This window comes from Saccostrea echinata, unplaced genomic scaffold (assembly GCF_033153115.1).
Source record: "Saccostrea echinata isolate AGI-Se365-2 ecotype Australia unplaced genomic scaffold, CSIRO_AGI_Sech_v1 ptg000009l, whole genome shotgun sequence".
NCBI classification, from domain to species: domain Eukaryota; kingdom Metazoa; phylum Mollusca; class Bivalvia; order Ostreida; family Ostreidae; genus Saccostrea; species Saccostrea echinata.
In genome coordinates this window covers 38,892,314-38,912,050 of record NW_026889758.1, presented here as the reverse complement: position 1 = coordinate 38,912,050, position 19,737 = coordinate 38,892,314, and the positions used below count along the sequence as shown (strand labels likewise).

Sequence of the window (19,737 nt, the reverse complement as noted above, 5' to 3'; positions counted from 1 at the left end):
AACTGTGTGTGTGAATGTGTGTGTGTGTGTGTGTGTGTGTGTGTGTGGAGGGGGTGTAAACTTAACCTTTGGTCTTTCAATTATAAATCAATGGGGGTAATGATTTTGTAATAGACAGTATTGAAGAGAAATTCATACCATATAATTACGATTTTGTACCTTTATCTTTCGTCTTTTGGTCTCAGCATCAATAGGGGCCTTTTATAAGGCAGAGAGAATTATCAACCTAAAATTCATTGAAAAAGCTCAGAGAAAATTTGAGTTATTATCAAGAAACCATTTTATACAATATCTGAATATGCGACCTTGTCCTTTGACTTATATTGACCTCAAAATCAGCCATGGTCCTCTTTAAGTTAGGAGTATTGATATAAAATTTTATTGAAAAAGCTAGTAACATTTTAGAGATTTCATCCGAGAACTTAAGCCTACCATTCATACCATATGAGATTTTTTAACCTTAAACTTTCACCAAACGCCTAAAATCAATGATTTTTCTTTTAAGTGAATCATCACCTAAAGTTTAATTGTGAGAGCTGAAAGAGAACTAACTTTAGCTTTCATCTGGAAATCATTGTATGCAACATATGGATTTCTGACCTTGCCATCTGACCTGAAAATCAATAGGAGTCTTCTTTTCATGTATAAGGAATAAAAATTATGAAATAAAATTCCATTGCAAAAGCTAAAGGAGTTTTAGAGACTTCATGTGGAAACTATAGTGTTTCAGACGGAAGGACAGATCTAAATTAATATCCCCCACTTTTAGCAACAACAAAAAAGTCACCAACAGATTCTACTTTGTATGAATGAAAAAATTTACTCTTCAGAAAACCTAACAGAGAATTATGATCAGAACACGACTCTGTTACAGTCTTATGGAAAAGACAGACAGCCATGCCAAAAACCTATCCGTTTCCTTTATACAAGGAGACATTCTTCCAAAATGTAATAAAAAGAAATTAGAAATACGAGGGTTGTCCCAGAAAAACGCGAATTTTTTAAATATTTCATGAACTACCTGACCAAATTATTCATTTTTGGCATAATGTTGGGAAATGATACCTTTATCATTTTGGCTTAATAAAATGAGGTTCCAATGCCATATGCATTTATAAACAACATTTAAAGGGTGATAAATATCGGTGGTCGGCGCACGGCAATTTTTTGACTTTCAAAAATAGCATTTACAGCAATGCTTTCTTTAATACCAGGCTATAGAGAAATATAATGTGACAAAAAATTATATCCGTAGAAACTTTATGATCTACAGTACCCGTGTGTAAAAAAAAAATCAATACTCTGACATCATAAATAACAAAAAAATGACGTTATATGCACAAACACTATTAATTAGATATTGCCAAAAACAGCGACGTCGAGCGATAATACGGCGCACCAAAATATCACTCAGTGTTGTGTAGAGCGGGGTTTGACTCCTGTTCATACGGAAAAAGAGCTGGGAACGACACAAATACATGTATCGATCACAGGTTTATACATAGTGAAAGAGGTTCAAAGATGAATGGACTGGTTATCCGATGGAAGAAGCGCTTGGTAGACCAACAAAAATAACGACAAATTGATAAGGCTAGAGCTGGACGTCATACATGGAGACCACCGTTAAGTTTTCAAACAGTTAGGTTTATGATCGGGGTTGGGAAATTGTCTAATAAAAGAATTTATTCCTTGATTTATTCCTAACTGTAGTACGTTGGAAATGGATAACTCGATAACTAAAAGAAAATAACACGCAGTATCGATTTAAAGACGCACGATTCCTGAACAAATTCAAAAACTCCACGAGCTACGTTTTGACGTCGTCGGTGTTGCGCCGGTGTAACGACGAAAAGTGACCCCCATAGAATATTGACCGGGGATTATTTTTCTACGTAGAAATTTGTTCCCCTGGTCAATATTCTACGTAGAAAAATGACCCACTTTTTTGTAGAAATTATGGCCTTGGTGTCATTTTTCTCCATGTGGATTGTAGAAAAATGAACCTGTAGAATGACCCTGTGTCAATTTTTTGATACCAGAAAAAAACTGCATGGTTTTGGTAGGCAAATACAGGGGTTAGATCACGCAGTCTTATGATATGAAGTGTTAATTTCTAAAAGTTTTGAAGTTTAAATGACAAAATTAAAAGGTTATACTATACTTTACATTAATAATACAAGATGTTTTATCCCCATTAAAGGAAAGCCTAACAAGGCTATAATGATGTTCTATCACTGTTAGAGCAAGAATACATGGTCGTACATTCTTTGATTTGTTTTATCACATTTAATAAAATAAGTTTCCACAGTTGTAATTATTTAAAAAAATCAAGATCATTTACTTATCTGGTGTAAGAAAGAGACACATATAAATAAAAAATGCATAGCTTCCATAATTGTAATCCTCTTTGATTTTACTATGGGAAAATAATGTGCAATAAATAAAAATGTAGTCTTCCTTTTTTCTTTAGAAGTTATAAGGTTAACGTTTTGGAACCCTACCCAAATAAATTTGCGTGAAAAAAAATGGAAGATTGATAAGAAAATTCGATCTCGTAAATATCTTTGATTTTCTAAGAATAAAGTCTCAAACTTCTCATAAAAATAAAGTTGAAGATTACATATGTGAAAAATTAAAATGACACAGAACTAAATCAACCTGCCTCTGACCTTCGATATCAGGGACACAAAAAGCGATTAGCTCAAAATCTTTACCAATGTCTTCTGTCGTTTGTTAGTGTCAACAAAAATGAGGCTTTTTACATAAAAAAAAAATGATTGCTTAAAAAAAGAGGTGTTTGGTATACTAGTACCAAGAATTGACACAAGTTTGTACACGGTAGTATCGTATTTCCCCTTTCTAGTTATATGTAAAAAAAAATTACCAATAGAAAAACAGAATGTTGCATTATGAAAAAAGCTTCTCAGTCTTATTTACATAATTTTTTCCTGAGTATGATTGGCAATTTTAGCACATTTGAAGTTGCGTGTGCAAAAAAATATGGAACTGTACAAAAAATGTTATGCTAGAGTCAAGTACCATGCGAGATTCGTATAAGCGTATCTATAGTGGCGAGTTTTGAAGGGGTTACGGGGTTGTAACCCACTCTTTAAATTTACTAGTAGCCTTTAGGAAAAAATCCCTTCTGGCCATGTCTTTCCTATAAACAAATGAAGCGTTCTTGCTGTCTGAAACGAGGTTTAAAGATATTAAAGGGTTTTTAGGATAAAAGTGAAAAAAATCTTTTCCTTTCACCGAAAGTCCTCTTATAAGGATTTTATTTACATAATGTGCGTTGTAATGCAGGTTGTTTTAAATTCATTAAGATTTACAAATTTTATCTCTTTAACGTTACATGACTTGAGGTGTGCGCGACAGAGGCAACGTTTAACAATTTTTAAGCACACATTTTGCATGACTCTCTTTTTTATCGAATGGCTCTACTGCTTAATGGAATGATTGTAATTTTCCTAGAAGCATGGCTAAGGCCTGTTATAAGGTGAACATTTACTCAAATTACACTGATGGCCCAACGGTAAATCATTTAACACTACCCATTCAAAAGATATGGTTCGTAGAGTAGAACCATGCAACAAGTAAAGGTTACATGTAGGTTTTATTAGCAGTACGCATTTGAATAAAGCAGCAAACGAACATTCATATGCATTGAGAAAATATGACATACCGGGTAATGCGTAGAACAACGAAGGAGTCATGATGCAAATGCATTTTGGTTAACATTAAACGCAACTACACGATATCTGAACTGGACAAAAATTATAAAAAATATAAAATATAAGTAAACTGAATGCATGCAAGGAAAACGGATAGTGAATGTCAAACCCATATTACATACTTGATCAAATAAAAGAATAATTTATAGACCTCCTCTCAGCATGTGGATAATTTTAGATACTTTTCATAACGGTACAATAAATAATAAGTAATATCCAATTGGGATTTCAAGCTGATATATCATCTTCTTTGCATGTTAGTAAACATATAAGTATTGTTCTTCAAGCATATAAAATTCCTCTCCATTAAAAACGGAAACAAACAACGCAATGATCTAATTGTGAACTGGGAAGCAGTATTTTCTGTTGTGTGAAGTTATCGCCCGTATAATTTTTAAATTGCATTCATTTTTTGCATAAATAAACATTTCTGCTAAATCCATTTTAAAGTAAAAAGATCAAGAATAAACATTTTATAATTTAGTTTAAAATAACGATAAAAATTTTCTCTTTGTTGTAGAAAAAGTGTTCTCCCCGTTATTATTTTTTTTTTGTAAAAAACTATGAAACATATATGTATCAGGCATATATGTAATTTATTTTACAAGGCTAAAGTGTTACTGAGAGAGACGGACAAGAATATAATAAAGAGAGAGGGAGAGTGGGGAGGGAGGCAGGGAGAGAGCGAGTGGGGAGAGAGAGAGCAAGTGGGGAGAGAGAAAGAGAGAGCGTGTGGGAGTGGGGGGAAAGACAGAGAGTGAGTGAGGGGAGAGCGAGTGGGGAGAGGTGGAGAGAGAGGGAGTGGGGAGAGAGACGGAGTGGGGAAAGAGACAGAGAGCGAATGGGGAGAAAGAGGGGTGAGAGAAAGTGGTGTTTCAGTTTCATGTTAAAGTTATGTCAGTAGATTTTGCGTATACAACTGAGCTGACTTTTTTTTGCATTTTTGATGTTGTAAATTTTGCTTTTCTGGTATGGGTACTTCGTAATTTACTCTTATTTTAACCCGCTTGATATCATACTTGTATAATTTATTTCTACTTGTATAAAACAAGATATTTAACTTGAATGTGTTCCAAGTTAACTTGAATGTGTTCATTGTATTCCAACCTACCAATCAGTTCTCTACATGTTTTCCAGTATCTATATATAAAGCCGCGCAATTCACAAGTTTGCATTTTATTTAATATTTAATGATCAGCGGGTTCCAGTAAAAGTTCTTCCAAACCTCTTTCTTTACCCCTCACTAAAATATACACAGCAGTGAAGGAAACTTCAGGAGTACTGTGCAACAATATATTTGAGAAGTTGTGTAAATCAGATGTGGATACTTAAAAATTGCAAGGAACTTTTGGAAAAATTTAAAATCACAAAATTTTACCAAAATAACATAAAAATGTACGAGTTTTCAACTCTATCTACAACCATTCCAACGATAAATTAAAGTCCAGGATTTCTGACATTATTGACAGCTGCTATCAATAAAAATGGAATACCATGTCATTGGTCATTTACATTTTGTTAAAAAATATTCTGATTGTAAACAAAAGTACTCTGAAGTTGATATTAAAAAGATACTTGAGTTTTTGATTGACTATATCTACTGAGAATGTGGTTTTTGGAGACCAGGTCTTCCAACAATCTGACGAAATTCAAATGGGTACCAATTGCGCCCCGTTATTAGCAGACTTATTTTTGTATTCGTATGAAGCAGAATTTATTCAAAATCTTATACATGAGAAGAAAACACTTGCTGTGGCCTTCAACTAGACATTTAGATATATCGACGACATATTATAAATTAACAATAGTTATTTCCATTCATATGTATATGGGATATATCCCAGTGAGCTTGAAATTAAAGATACTACAAAGTTTGACACATCTGTTTCATGCCTTGATATTTTACTAGAAAAAGACGTTAATGGTAACCTAACAACAAAGCTTCATGATAAATGTGATGACTTAAACATTTCAATCGTCAACTTCCCTTATGCAGCAGTATACTCTTATCAGCTGCATACAGGGTTTATATCTCTCAGTTGATTCGTTACGCAAGAGATGCTCTACGTATGAACAATTTTTAGGTAAGTTATTGACAAACAAGAAGATGAAACAAAAATTTCAACAGTCTCGTTTAAAGTCATCATTTTGTATGTTCTACTGTCGATACAATGACCTTGTCAGCAAAAAAAAAAAAAAAAAAAAAAAACAAAAACAAAAAACAAAAAAAAAGAGATGTGTTTGTGAAACACTGATGCCCCCGTATGGGAGCTTATTGTGAAGGTTAAAGTTTCTCAAATGCAAGTCAAAACCCAGGCCAAAGATATAAAATGTTGGTACCCAAAGAAAGGTCATGTCTCAAAGAATATACCTGTGAAATTTGAAAGCCCTAGCTGCAACCATTCAAAAGTTATGGCGAAGGTTAACGTTTTTTGTAAGTAAAACGTCAAGGTCAAGGTCAAAGTTGTTGGCATCCAAAGGAAGGTGATGTCACAAGAATTACATATGTAAAGTATGAAAACCCTAGCACCAACCATTCAAAAGTTATGACCAAGGTTCAAGTTTTTCAAAAGTAGGTCAATCTTTTTTGTCAAGGTCAAAGGGTCAAAGTGGTTGGTATCCAAAGGAAGGTGATGTCACAAGAATTACATATGTGAAGTATGAAAGCCCTAGCATGCACCAACTATTCAAAAGTTATGGCCAAGGTTAAAGTTTTTCAAAAGTAGGTCAATCTCTTTTGTCAAGGTCAAAGTGGTTGGTATTTAAAGGAAGGTGATGTCACAATAATTACATATGTGAAGTATGAAAGCCCTAGCATGCATCAACTATTCAAAAGTTATGGCCAAGGTTAAAGTTTTTCAAAAGTAGGTCAAACTTCAATGTCAAGGTCAAAGTTGTTGGTATCCAAAGGAAGGTGATGTCACAATGATTACATATGTGAAGTATGAAAGCCCTAGCATTAACCATTCAAAAGTTATGGCCAAGGTTAAAGTTTTTCAAAAGTAGGTCAAGGTCAAAAGGTCAAAGTGGTTGGTATCCAAAGGAAGGTCTTGTCACAAGGATTACATATGTGAAGTATGAAAGCCCTAGCTCCAACCGTTCAAAAGTTATGGCCAAGGTTAAAGTTTTTCAAAAATAGATCAAACTCCAAGGTCAAAGGGTCAAAAGAGGTTGATATCCAGAGAAAGGTCTTGTCACAAGGAATACACATGTGAAGTTTGAAACCCCAAGCACCAACTGTCAAACTCCAAGGTCAAAAGGTCAAAGTTGTTGGTATCCAAAGAAAGGCCTTGTCACAAAGAATACACATGTGAAGTTTGAAACCCCAAGCACCAACTGTTCAGAAGTTATGGCCAAGGTTAAAGTCTCATAAAATTTTGCAAAAGTGGGTCAAACTCCAAGGTCAAGCTTAAATATGATGGTACCCAAAGAAAGGTCTTGTCACAAGGAATACACATTTAAAATATGAAAGTCATAGCTCCAACCAATCAAAAGTTATGGGCAAGGTTAAAGTTGACAACAGACAGACAGACAAACGGACAAACAGACAGACAGGACAAAAACAATATACCCCCCAGGATCTTTCGATCCAGGGGCATAAAAAAAACTCTCATTAAGTCAAATGCTGACTGACAGTTTTCATACTAACTGTTAAGTCATTATTTACACACTGATTTGTCGATTGAATTTTCTGTTCTTTCCCTGTGTGTGTGACCGATCAGCAGGGATGCTCACTTCTCCATGCCACCTGATCCCACCTCTGATGTTTAAGAGGTCCTTGTTTGCTCTGCTCCTGATTTTTATTGTTTGAATGGACTTTTGAGCTTGAATACTACTCTTTATCACCATATTTCATGATATGAATTATTTCCAGCTTATGCATGGCACGCGGGGATCTAGATGGGCTTCGGTTTTTAAGGTCCCAGCCGAAAGACCATTGACTTTCAATGCCATAGGAATAGTCACTTTCTACATGTATTTAAAATATCTCGGTTTGGCACGGCACCAGAAAGATTGGACAATCAAATGCTGAGCTCCCATAGCGTACGAAGCTAGCTCCCATAGACACTAGGCTACTGTGATCAGTACCGCAGTTATTAAGAACTAATTTAATTGCAATGATATCAGATTTTTAAAAATAGCCATCCAACAAGATGTGTTTGTGAAACACTGATGCCCCCGTATGGCAGCTTATGGCGAAAGTTAAAGTTTCTCAAATGCAAGTCAAAATCCAGGCCAAAAGATAAAAAATGTTTAATTTGAAAGCCCTAGCTACAACTGTTCAAAAGTTATGGTCAAGGTTAAAGTTTTTTAAAAGTAAGTAAAACATCAAGGTCAAGGTCAAAGTTGTTGGTATCCAAAGGAAGGTCTTGTCATAAGGATTACATATGTAAAGTATGAAAGCCCTAGCAGCAACCATTCAAAAGTTATGGCCAAGGTTAAAGTTTTTCGAAAGTAGGTCAAACTCCTAGGTCAAGGTTAAAGGGTCAAAGTGGTTGGTATCCAAAGGAAGGTCTTGTCACAAGGATTACATATGTGAAGTATGAAAGCCCTAGCATCAACCATTTAATAGTTATGGCCAAGGTAAAAGTTTTTTAAACGTAGGTCAAACTCCTAGGTCAAGGTCAAAAGGGTCAAAGTGGTTGGTATCCAAAGGAAGGTCTTGTCACAAGAATTACATGTGTGAAGTATGAAAGCCTTAGCTCTAACCGTTCAAAAGTTATGGTCAAGGTTAATATTTTTCAAAAGTAGGTCCAGAGGAAGGTCTTGACACAAGGAATACACATGTGAAGTTTGAAACCCCAAGCACCAACTGTTCAAAAGTTATGGCCAAGGTTAAAGTTTTTCAAAAGTAGGCCAAACTCCAAGGTCAAGGGCAAAGTTGTTGGTATCCAAAGGAAGGCCTTGTCACAAAAAATACACATGTGAAGTTTGAAAGCCCAAGCACCAACTGTCAGAAGTTATGGCCAAGGTTAAAGTCTCATAAAATTTTGCAAAAGTGGGTCAAACTCCAAGGTCAAATATGATGGTACCCAAAGAAAGGTCTTGTCACAAGGAATACACATGTGAAATATGAAAGTCATAGCTCCAACCAATCAAAAGTTATGGGCAAGGTTAAAGTTGACTACAGACAGACAGACAATCAGATAAACAGACAGACAGGACAAAAACAATATACCCCAATAACAATATACATCTTTCGATCCGGGGGCATAATAAATGCGGGTTCGTGACGTGTTAGGGGGGTATTGATATTTGGAAAAACAAGAAGTTAGAATACAGCTTGAAAATAAAACATTAAAAATTGTGGTACTAATAGTCCTCCATACTTTCTCATAATCAGAATTTGACAAACGTGTAGAATTTACATTTGTAGACTTGTGAATTGTCTTTGTGTTCTCAGCAATATAGATAGCAGAAAACATGTAGAGGGATGAAAGGATAACTATAACAACACATGCAAGTTTAATGTCTTGTTTACTACAAGTAGACGAAGTGTTTAAGTATGATATCAAGCGGGGCAAAATTACAGTAAATTCTGAAGTTGTATGTTCGGAACTATATGCTAAAATTAATCGGAATTACCTACTTACATGTCATGCCAAGAAAAAGTACGCATTCTAGTTTTAGAGCGAACTCAATAAAAGCGGAATTAGCGTTAATCTGTGATTTTTCCCCAGGGAGATGTGCGCGAGGCAATTAATGTCAGCACTTTTGAGGGAAGGATCTTAAGTTTTACTGGTTTTAAATTAAAGCCAGAATACTTATTATTTAGAAGCCTTTGCACCTTTTTTCCCGTTTTTTTTTTTTTTGGAGGGGGGGGGGGATTTTCCATGCAAATCATATGCGGTTAAAAAAGTAAAAAAAAAAAGAAGAAAAAGAAAGTGAAATAAATTATAGTAAACTAATTAATTGTTCAGTAAAAATTAGACGCCTTTCAAATTTTTCAGTGTTTATATATCAAAATATTTTTTCCTAGTATAAATTAACTTCGGGCACGATGAACTTGGTTGTTGTGGAAGTCTCGCGCCTTGTTAAGGTAACATACCGGTAATTGACCAATGAAAATGAACTTGGTCAATTGTAGTTCCATAAATATAAAATTATTATATTTTCCTTTTGAATTTTTTTTTTATTTCCTTCCAGTCTATTTTTACAATTTTGGTACCTGTGTCTAGTGCATTTTACATAATTTGTAAATAAATAAAGGTTTTTGACGGGAACTATTTTTTCCGGCATAGGAGGCTACTTCCTGGGGTAGAAGTTTATTTTTCTTTTACTCAGAAAACGGAAAACTTAGGATCCACCCCCTCAAATCTGCTGCCGTTAATTGTCTCGCCAGCATTAGGGGAATATGAATGATTGTATCGCTGTGGAAATATGGACGGGATTTCTTGGCATGGTAGACTATGAACCTGGTACGATTGCAAGTTCGGATTTACAAACTTACAAGACTGGATATTTGAACGCGATTATCCTCCATACTTTAGCACCCTTTTCTCGTGACGGCTGCCTTTTTACTTCTTTTGTTCAGAAGAGGATCGAGCGTGGGAGGGGAGTCTCCTTACATATATGTAGTACATGAAATAGTACCCTCCAAGGTAACACGGATCCCTTGTTAGATTTTAAGTTTATGCTATGGAGGTAATCGGCTAGTCCTTCAGAAGTTTCATTAACCCGTACCACCTTAATATCCGTTTTTGTTTGTTTTTGTTGTTTTGTTTTTGTGTATTTGTGGTGTTTTGTTTTGTCCTTATTTTGCAAATCTTTCCAGTAAAGAAACTAAAATATATATCGGTGTATTGCGATTTTGACAAACTAGAATGTTCCAAGGAACTCGTGTGTCGCCTGCTTTGTAGTTTCCTTAAAGACGTACATAAATCTTAAAGTGGTCAACTATATTTTGCTATTAGCATGATAGTTTATGCATTCACCTTCAAAGAAAAAATGGCATGGATTAGTATAAGACTGCAATAGAATCTGACAAGAAAATGTTCTCTAACCCTCAAATGAATAATTAAATAGAAATTAGTATCTATCATTTATTAATACGTGTTTCCGACAATGCTGCAATATTGTCAGTTTACATGATCCACGTGGAATACCAATCCCGATGTATTTTAGTAGTATTTAAATATATATAAGTTTATATGCTAAGCGAATACGATACAGTTTCAAAGCACTGTATCATAAGCTCAACGTGTTTTCAACAATCCTCCAAAGGAGATCAGTTTGTCTTTACTGCAATTGTCAGTCTACATGATCCATATGAATGGATTGTAATGCTGGTATTTTTCATAATGACAAACAATGCACAAGCTAAATAACATAGACTTACCTCTTAAATGTCAAAAATATCCCGTATATCGGCACTATGATCTATTTTTGAAAAGTTGGTTAAGGGTCACGAGGTCAGTAACCATGGTAATTTACAAAAGCCATAGTGCCAAGCAATATGTGTACAAAATATCAAATGACAAATCTCTTGCAGTTCTCGAGAGAAAGGGTGTGACAGATGGGCAGACAGTAAAGTGATCCCAAAGTGCCGCTCTGCTCTGCAGGCGACACAATAAGTAGCCCGTAGAGGGTGTGACAGACGGACAGACAGACCAGGTAAATTGATCCCTAAGTGCAGCTCTGCTCTGCAGGCGACACAAAAATGTCGTATTGTGATACTTTTCTTAAGTCCGAAAATACCACCAAAATGCTTGGACTTCTGATGTCTTAAAAAAGTTTTGAAATTTACGATGTCAGAAGTTAACGATTTCAATCGTCCTAAACAGTAAGGTTGCATTTCGTTGCAAACTGTAATCAAAACAACAAGAACGTTTTTGTAACAAAGTATTTATAATAGCTTTATACGCTCTGTTTATAAATAGAGGTTAATAAAACAAGATAAAAAAGATCATTTTAACTGTTTTCGAAAATATTACAATATATATATTAAAATACATTAAAAATATCGCAATATATCGCAATACGAAATTCCCAACCGATACCTAGCCCTATTGTTGAATTATCAAAACACCCGTATTGACCGAACACGTCGTGTGTTTATATGGTGATAATCTGATTGGCTATATATAGGAAACCTCTTTTAGATTGATTGTATGTTTTTTTACGTCTCGTTCGAGAATTTTTCCCTCATATAGAGATATCACCATATACCGGTCAAGGGCTTCAAATTTAGAACTTTAGTGGTTTTTATTATGATAAAATAAATTTTGACAGGGTCCCTGTATGCACAGGTTTGCGGGAGTTATCGTCCCTTGCGCAATGTCATGCGTAGTACAAATAAGTATTGGCGCCATTATTGCTAGCTGTTCAGCGAGCAGCTCCTTTTTCCTCCATGCAAGAGGGTCACCCATACGATCTTCGTCCAAGAGATCGGACAGTGCTTGAACTTATAAGATCGTGCGACGACTCGTCTGATGAAATGAGTGACAACGCAGAATTAGTGGCCTCCGGCGACTCGGCCACAACGGCAATTCAAACGACAGAGGAAGTGCGGGTCGCAACCACGCCACGCAGGGTTCAACACTAACCTTAGTCCGTTAGTCTCAGACTAACGAATTTTATGTCGGACTAATAAAATCTGCGCCTAGTCAGTCCGATCGGACTAATAAAAATTACAGCTTGTATGAAAAATTATTCACGTTCGATTCGCGACATTTTGCTGGAAAACCCCGAATGTATTTTTAGCTCTTTACGCATGGCGGGAGGTCATGTATGTCCTAGTCAATACGACGCTTATTTGTATAATTGATTTAAATTATGTAAAACGGTTCAGTGATCATGATTTAGTCTGACACATGCCGCCCGCAATGGAGAAACAGAAGAAGATGTCGGACTTTTTTAAAGCGGATACTGAGAGTGTTAAAAGGCGAAAGTTAGATATGTGTTGAGAAGAAAGAACGTGAGTCGCCGATCACGAGATTTCCAGGAATCTTGGACGAAAAATCGAGACTGGTTATATTTTGAAAAAAGCACAGGACTTATGTTCTGTACAATTTGTAAAGAACAGGCGAAAGGGGCTGTAGATAAAGCATGCTCTTTTGTCGCTGGATGTGCTAATCTTAGGTTAGAAACAATTAAATACCATGAAGAAAAATCATCCTTTCATAAAATAATGTGTTGAGATTCATAGAGCGAAATCTACGCCTAGAGGTGAGTCTGCTGCAGAAAAGATTGTAGAAAAACTAAATAAAAAAGCTGTCGATCGTTTAACAGTTTTATTTTGTAATGTCCATGCTCTGGTTCAACATAGGCGTCCATTCACTGATTATCCTTGGATACTTGAGCTTGACAAAAAGAAAGGGATAGATGTAGGAAATACTTATAACACAGACAAAGAGGCCCAGATATTTTCCTTCTTTATTGCACAAGAGGCTAGAAACAATATTAAAAAGTTACTGAACAAATGTCCATTCATATCTGTGATCACTGATGGAGCAACAGACAAGTCAGTTAAAGAACAAGAAATAGTGTATTGCAGATCGTCAAATGCTGGACTTGTTGACACATATTATATTGGAATAGGAGAGCCAGAACGTGCTGATGCGAATGGAATCATTAGTGTCATTGCATTGATACAGTTTTTGAATCTTTGGATATTAAAGACTACAAGGACAAACTGGTGGGCTTTGGGTCAGACGGCGCATCTGTCAACACAGGAAAGAAAAATGGAGTCATAGCTAAATTAAGAGAGAGTCAACCTTGCATCATTGGAGTACACTGTCATGCTCACCGCCTTGAGCTAGCATACAAAGATGCCATGCGTAAATACCCATCTCATAAAACGCTTGAAGAACTACTGGATGGACTCTATTTATTTTATCATAACAGCCCCCTAAATCGTTCAGATCTTGGGAGATCATGTGAAGTATTGGATGTGCCTAAAATTGTACCAAAAAGAATAGGTGGAACAAGATGGCTTTCTCATTGGCTGCTGGCATTAGAAAATTTGTGGAAGGCTTACCCAGGAATTGTCAGTCATTTGTAAACGGTAAAATTTATTGCTTTATACAAAAAATATAAAACAATGAACCTTTACAATTGATGTGAATTAAAAGTTATGACTCTTTGTTTTCAATTAATTATTTTCTGGTACTATACTTTTCAGCTGACACACACTTCCCAAGTTCCTAAGAGAACGACTGATGCTGTCGGGAAAGCTAATGGATATCTCAAAATGTTGTTGAATTTTGACATTTTGGTCTATGCACACTTCATGACAGATGTGATTAAAGTCCTTTCAACATTATCATTGTTCCTACAGCATGAAAAGGCTACAGTGTCAGAGGCTTACCTCAAAGTATTGGCAACAATGGCTGTGCTGGATCAATACAAAAACAAGTAAGAAAAGTGCCAATATTTAATTCAACAGTAAACCATTGATTTCATGATAATTTTTTTAAAACCAAGTTTCAATCAATTTCAATCAATTAATAAAAATAATTTGAATTTCGAGTCACTAAATTGCAGGGATGGTCCAATTTTAAAGAAATTTGTTCAACTTCTGGAATTAGACAAGGGCATGTTTCATGGATTTAAAATTAACCGTATTGAAAGATCCAGAGATAACACAGATTTGAAGTTTCCAAGAGAGGGGGCCATTGATCGCCTAGTTGACTGTTTAAATGGCAGATTCGATGAGCAGCAGTCCATGATTCTCAAAGCGACGAAGTTGGCAGACTTTTATGGGCTGGCCAAAACGATCAAATTATGCTGGTATAAATTTTTAGATTAAGTTATCATGTAATTAAATTCAGTATAAAGTTCAATCTCTTTTGAATAAAAATAAAAATAATCATAAAAAAGAATTTTAAAATATAGGTAGTAAAGAACTTGTGTTTGCAAGTCAGGTGTAAGATCTCTTTTGAAAACAATTCCTGTAGACTTTGGAGATGAAGATTTGGAAATCTTAGTGGACCATTTCTCACCAATATTGACTAAGGCGGGATTCAATGCTGATGAGATTTATACTGAATGGCAGATGCTGAAAAACATGATCTATAAAAGGTACGAAAATATTTTATGAAGGCCAAATACACAATACGAAAAAACTTCAAATTTGACGGGACAATCAGTAATAATACTGCAAGAATTTTGTAATTTCAGTGACTGTGATGTGTATCAGTTGTCCTGGGAGGAGGTGAATCATAAATACAAGGAAGGACATCAAAACTTCCTTGCTCTAGTGGACATAATTTTGTCCCTTCCCACTTCTTCTGCTGATGCTGAGAGGGGATTTAGCGAAATGAAAATGGTTAAGACAGACTGGAGATGTAGACTCCGTTCTGAGGTCTTAAATGATTTAATGCATATTCAGTTTAACACACAAGATGTGTTAAAGTTTAATCCTTTGCCTGCAATTCACCTATGGAACTCAAGTGCTGTCAGACCAAGGAGGCCGTTCTACAATAACACGGATGAGAACAATAATTACAGCTCTGATGAGGAAGATTTAACACCACTCTATTCTTTGGCCAAAAAAGTGGTTGACTAAATACAACGAGTGTCACTGTGGGATAACAAAAACTCACTGTTTGAAACATAAAATTCTAGTTTGATTAACATATGAAGTCAATACAAAAGTAATCTCTGTTGGAATTACTGTTCCTGTAATTAATTTTACAAATGTTAAACCTCATGAATTGACTTCTCTCAGATACTTTTGTTTAATTAATTAATCAAAAACTTCACTTAAATGTGTTGTGCATTTAAAACAAAAGAATCACTAAAATAAAAACATTGTACTACTTATAAATAATTTTTGTTTAATAATTTATTTCTCTATTTTTGGCGGACTAATAAAATTACCTGCGGACTAGTAAAAGTCACAAGTCACTAGTCCGGCTGGACTAATGCATAAAAAAGTTAGTGTCGAACCCTGCCACGGGTACATGCAGTCCCAAGACCCCCATCTATCTCTAGTGAAATAATCGTTTTAGAGAAGGAGCTGCAGACGTTAGAACTACACAAACGAAAGATGGAACTTCTTCAGAATATCGATGCTTGCAAACAAACTATAGCGGCCATGCAAGAGAAAGACAGCCCTGGCCCGAGTCCGAGTACAACTCGCGCACCTGCGACTGCTACTGGAGTTGAGACTACACCAAATGTACACCCCCTGCAAGGTACAGTTGACCTCAGTAATCTTATTAACTTGTTCCCTTCTCATGTTTCTACTGCTATTACACCAAGCACACCCAGTAATAAGGGGAAAGTAAGATTTGTTCACAACTACGTTTGGCTTGACCCCATTATGCAACAAGAGAAGGATGTTCTTCTTACACTTACCAATACTGGAGTGAAGATTAACAAAAAGCTTGATCGTGACTATTATAAACTGTCCATAGAACAGTGGGGCTATGGTAATGCTGCGATTATGCAGGAAATGATTATTAATCAGGAATTGGATGACCAGGGAGTGCGCGACTACCTTGAATACACCAAATACATAAATCGCTTATTCAGCAAGTACGCCAAAGGCAGTGTCCTTCTCTTCGACCGTGAATATAGGGAACTGCAGTTTAAGGAAAAGTTTCGATGGGGTGTATCTCGTCCTCACCTTCAGGATTTTCAACTGATTTTTAAACCGAACAGCCTGACTATGCAGACCCTACAAGGATCATTGGGAACACATGCTAAGAAGGAAGGTCCCTCCAAGCAGAATGGAAGTCGACGTGGCCCATTCACACCTGAAGGCAAGGAGATATGCAGGAAATTCAATATGGAAACGTGTGACTTTACTAACTGTAAATTGCAGCATTGTTGTTTTGTTTGTTATTCACAAACTCATAATGCTCTCTCTCACCCAAAAAACTAGGGAATGGGACGGGTCGCTGCTCTGAATCTTCTTCAGGGTTAAAGTACTCGGTTTGGGAATTTTATTTACAAGATGATTTTGATCGCAACTTCTTATGCAAGGGAATAAGAGGGCTTTAGAATTATTGATGAGGGAGCTGAGTAGTGCAGTCTGTAGAATACTAAAGAAAGTGTATGGTTATACTGCCATTGTTTATCTTGATGATTTTTTGATTTTTGGAAAAACTTTTCATGAATGTTCAAGAGCATTGTATACACTTATTTACCTACTTAGACAGCTAGGTTTCGCTATTAACTGGTCAAAGGTTGAAGGTCCCTCCCAGCAGCTTGTATTCCTGGGGGTGGTAGTAGATTCAGTGACTATGACTTTAGCCTTGCCAACATCAAAGCTTCAAGACTTTAACAACTTACTGGGAGCATTTTCTCGGAAAAAGCGTGCTAGTGTTAGACAGAAACACTAATTGGAAAGCTCAATTTGGCTTCTCAAGTGATATGTGGTGGCCGTACATTTCATCGTAGAGTGTTGGACTTGAAGAATGCAGTGACTGAGAGACATCATAAAGTGTTGCTCACAGATGATTTCTTTGCGGACCTCCAGTGGTGAATATCATTCATGTTGATATTCAATGGCATGTGTCGTATACAGGATCCACGGCCCATCACCTCACTCCAGACGGATGCTTCTTCAGAAGGAGGTGGAGGATACTACAATGGAGACTACTTCTACATTAATTGGCCATTAGACCTACCAGCTTGTGCAATGGCCCATATTAATGTTAAAGAGTTTATCTCTATATTTCTATCTGTGTTTAGGTGGAGTAAATACTTTGTGAATCGTAAAGTGATCATATATAGTGATAACTCTTCTGCCGTCTCTTGGATTAACAAAGGAACTTCCAGGAATCCCCTTGTACAGTTCATGTGCCGCATTCTCTTCTGGATATCTGCCCTGTATAATTGTGCTATCAGTGCTAAATACTTACCAGGCAAACAAAACAACGTCGGGGATGCATGTTCCCCTCTTCATGAGCCTGGACAACTTACAAAACTGTATTCGTTAGTGCCTTCCCTGCAACATGACCTATTTTTTTTTATCGACTTAGATCAGTCGCTTCCGTTATTCGAACACACGACCTTCCGGCCACGGAGTGAGCTACCGTGACAGTAACCTCTTATAGAGTAAGAACAGAAAAGCGTTGACGTTCGCTTCGTGATGGGGAGGCCCAGGTTCGATTCTCGTTCGCTGTGCCGTGTCAAACGTAAAACGTTTACATAGTTAATATTCTAACTGTTACTTCGCCAAGCACCCTGCACTAGAAATCAGGGGTTCTCTCGGTGAAACCCCAGAAACCGAGGTCACGGTAGGCGTTGGTACGCTAAACATTACTGCCCAACGGCCCTGGGCGCCGCGTTTAGGTTTTAACTTGAAGCCATTCATCGGTGTATGGTGACGACTTTATACGAGTTTTGGAAGAGGCGTCTTTACTCATCACTACCACGCACCTAGTGTCGCCTGCGTGGCGGAGTGGTTAGAGCGTCTGCTCTAGAGTCGCGGAGTGAGGAGTTGATCCTTACGTCGCGGGTTCGAATCCGACTGTGGGACGTGGAGACCGGTCCTTCGGATGAGACCGTATAAACTGGGGTCCCGTGTCGCAGTAGGTGCTGCCACGAAAAAGATCCGAGTATAGGACAAAATTTGCAGCTCTCCACCGGCAAGAGGTGGCGTCTCCATATGAGTGAAAAATTCTCGAGAGGGACGTTAAACAACATACAAACAAACAAACAAACAAATAAACCACGCACCTAGTTTATCTAAAAGGAAGAGAGAACATATGTGATCATTAAAGTCACGATCTTACATCAGAACTCCTGATCTGGGATCAAAAATATCACAATTTAGGAAAACTAAAGGCACTTTTTCTCAACATTACAACGCTCTTAGTTCATCTGCTATATATATAGGGGAGACAAGACATTTTCACAATATGATCAATAAGACAATATGATCATAAGAGACCCGCTCTTACGAGGGGTGATCAGCAAGTTCGCGAACTAATTGAATTACTTCTTTAAATGATCCAGGCAGTCACGTGACATGCTCCGAAGCAGTCTGTTCAGAGGAGGTAAAAGATTTTTCCGAGTCTTACATTTCTTACCATGCAAGTTATTTTTTATAACAAAAAAAGTCCATCTGTCAGAAATGGCCAAATCTCGGGAACAGGATGGGTGGATAAGGATATCCCTTCCCACAATTAGTATGGTGACCCATCACAACCCGAGTCCTCGTTTACCCAATGTGGATAAAGTATGGGCGTCTTTTTTTTATCATATCTCATATGTTTAAAGTCTAAAGTAAACGATATTTTAGAGATTTAATAATTATATTATTGTTAAGATATACAACCATTTTTCTTATTGTTACTTGACGATGTTTCATAACAAATTGCTCAACTAAGGACACATTTTTCGTTGGGCAACAGAACAAACATCATTTTTAACCGTCTCCCTGTCTTTACTTAAACAATCAATCCAATTAATGATTGAAATTCTGGCAAGTCTTTTGTCTTCATAAACCTTGTACAAATTATCATATTCTACTGCAAAGGAATTTCCAAGATATACGTTAAACTTTACAACCGTTCGTTGCTCGAGTACGACTGAGTCAACCATTTTTTGTCACAAGTGACCTACATATTGACGTCATTTTCACATTGTGACGCCACAAACACGGAGCAAAACATTATTTAACATATGCTATTTATAGAACATGTGTGCGACTATATGTGTGCCAAATTTCATTCTGATCTCAAGAGAGTTTTTTATATATAGGTATAGTTCGCGAACTTTTTGATCACCCCTCGTACTTTAAAACCCCTGACCCTGGGACCATGAATTTTACAATTTTGGTAGAGGGCTCAATGCTTGATGTCCAGGGGTAAAGAGGTTTTTATTTTTAAATTGCACTAATTTTGTTGGTTTTAGACTCTCCCCTCATGTTCCAGGGGAGCAGGGACCATGAAATTAGCATTTTTGTACCCCTTCACTCATTGATAGTACAGGCTAAAATAGGTCAAAATTCATTAAGCAGTTCAAGAGAAGAAGTTTGAAAGTTTACGATCGATGCACGTATATATATATATATATATATATATATACATACATGCATATATAT

General features: G+C 36.5%; 1 protein-coding gene across 1 annotated transcript; it reads left to right on the top strand.

Annotated features, from left to right (window-relative positions):
• The first annotated feature begins 14,539 nt into the window (after positions 1–14,539).
• Positions 14,540–15,243, top strand: LOC133182710 (uncharacterized). The gene is made up of 2 exons (XM_061317559.1): positions 14,540–14,756; positions 14,856–15,243. The coding sequence occupies exons 1-2, from the start codon at positions 14,731–14,733 to the stop codon at positions 15,241–15,243; spliced, it is 414 nt and encodes a 137-aa protein (XP_061173543.1). The 5' UTR covers positions 14,540–14,730.
• The last annotated feature ends 4,494 nt before the right edge of the window (positions 15,244–19,737 follow it).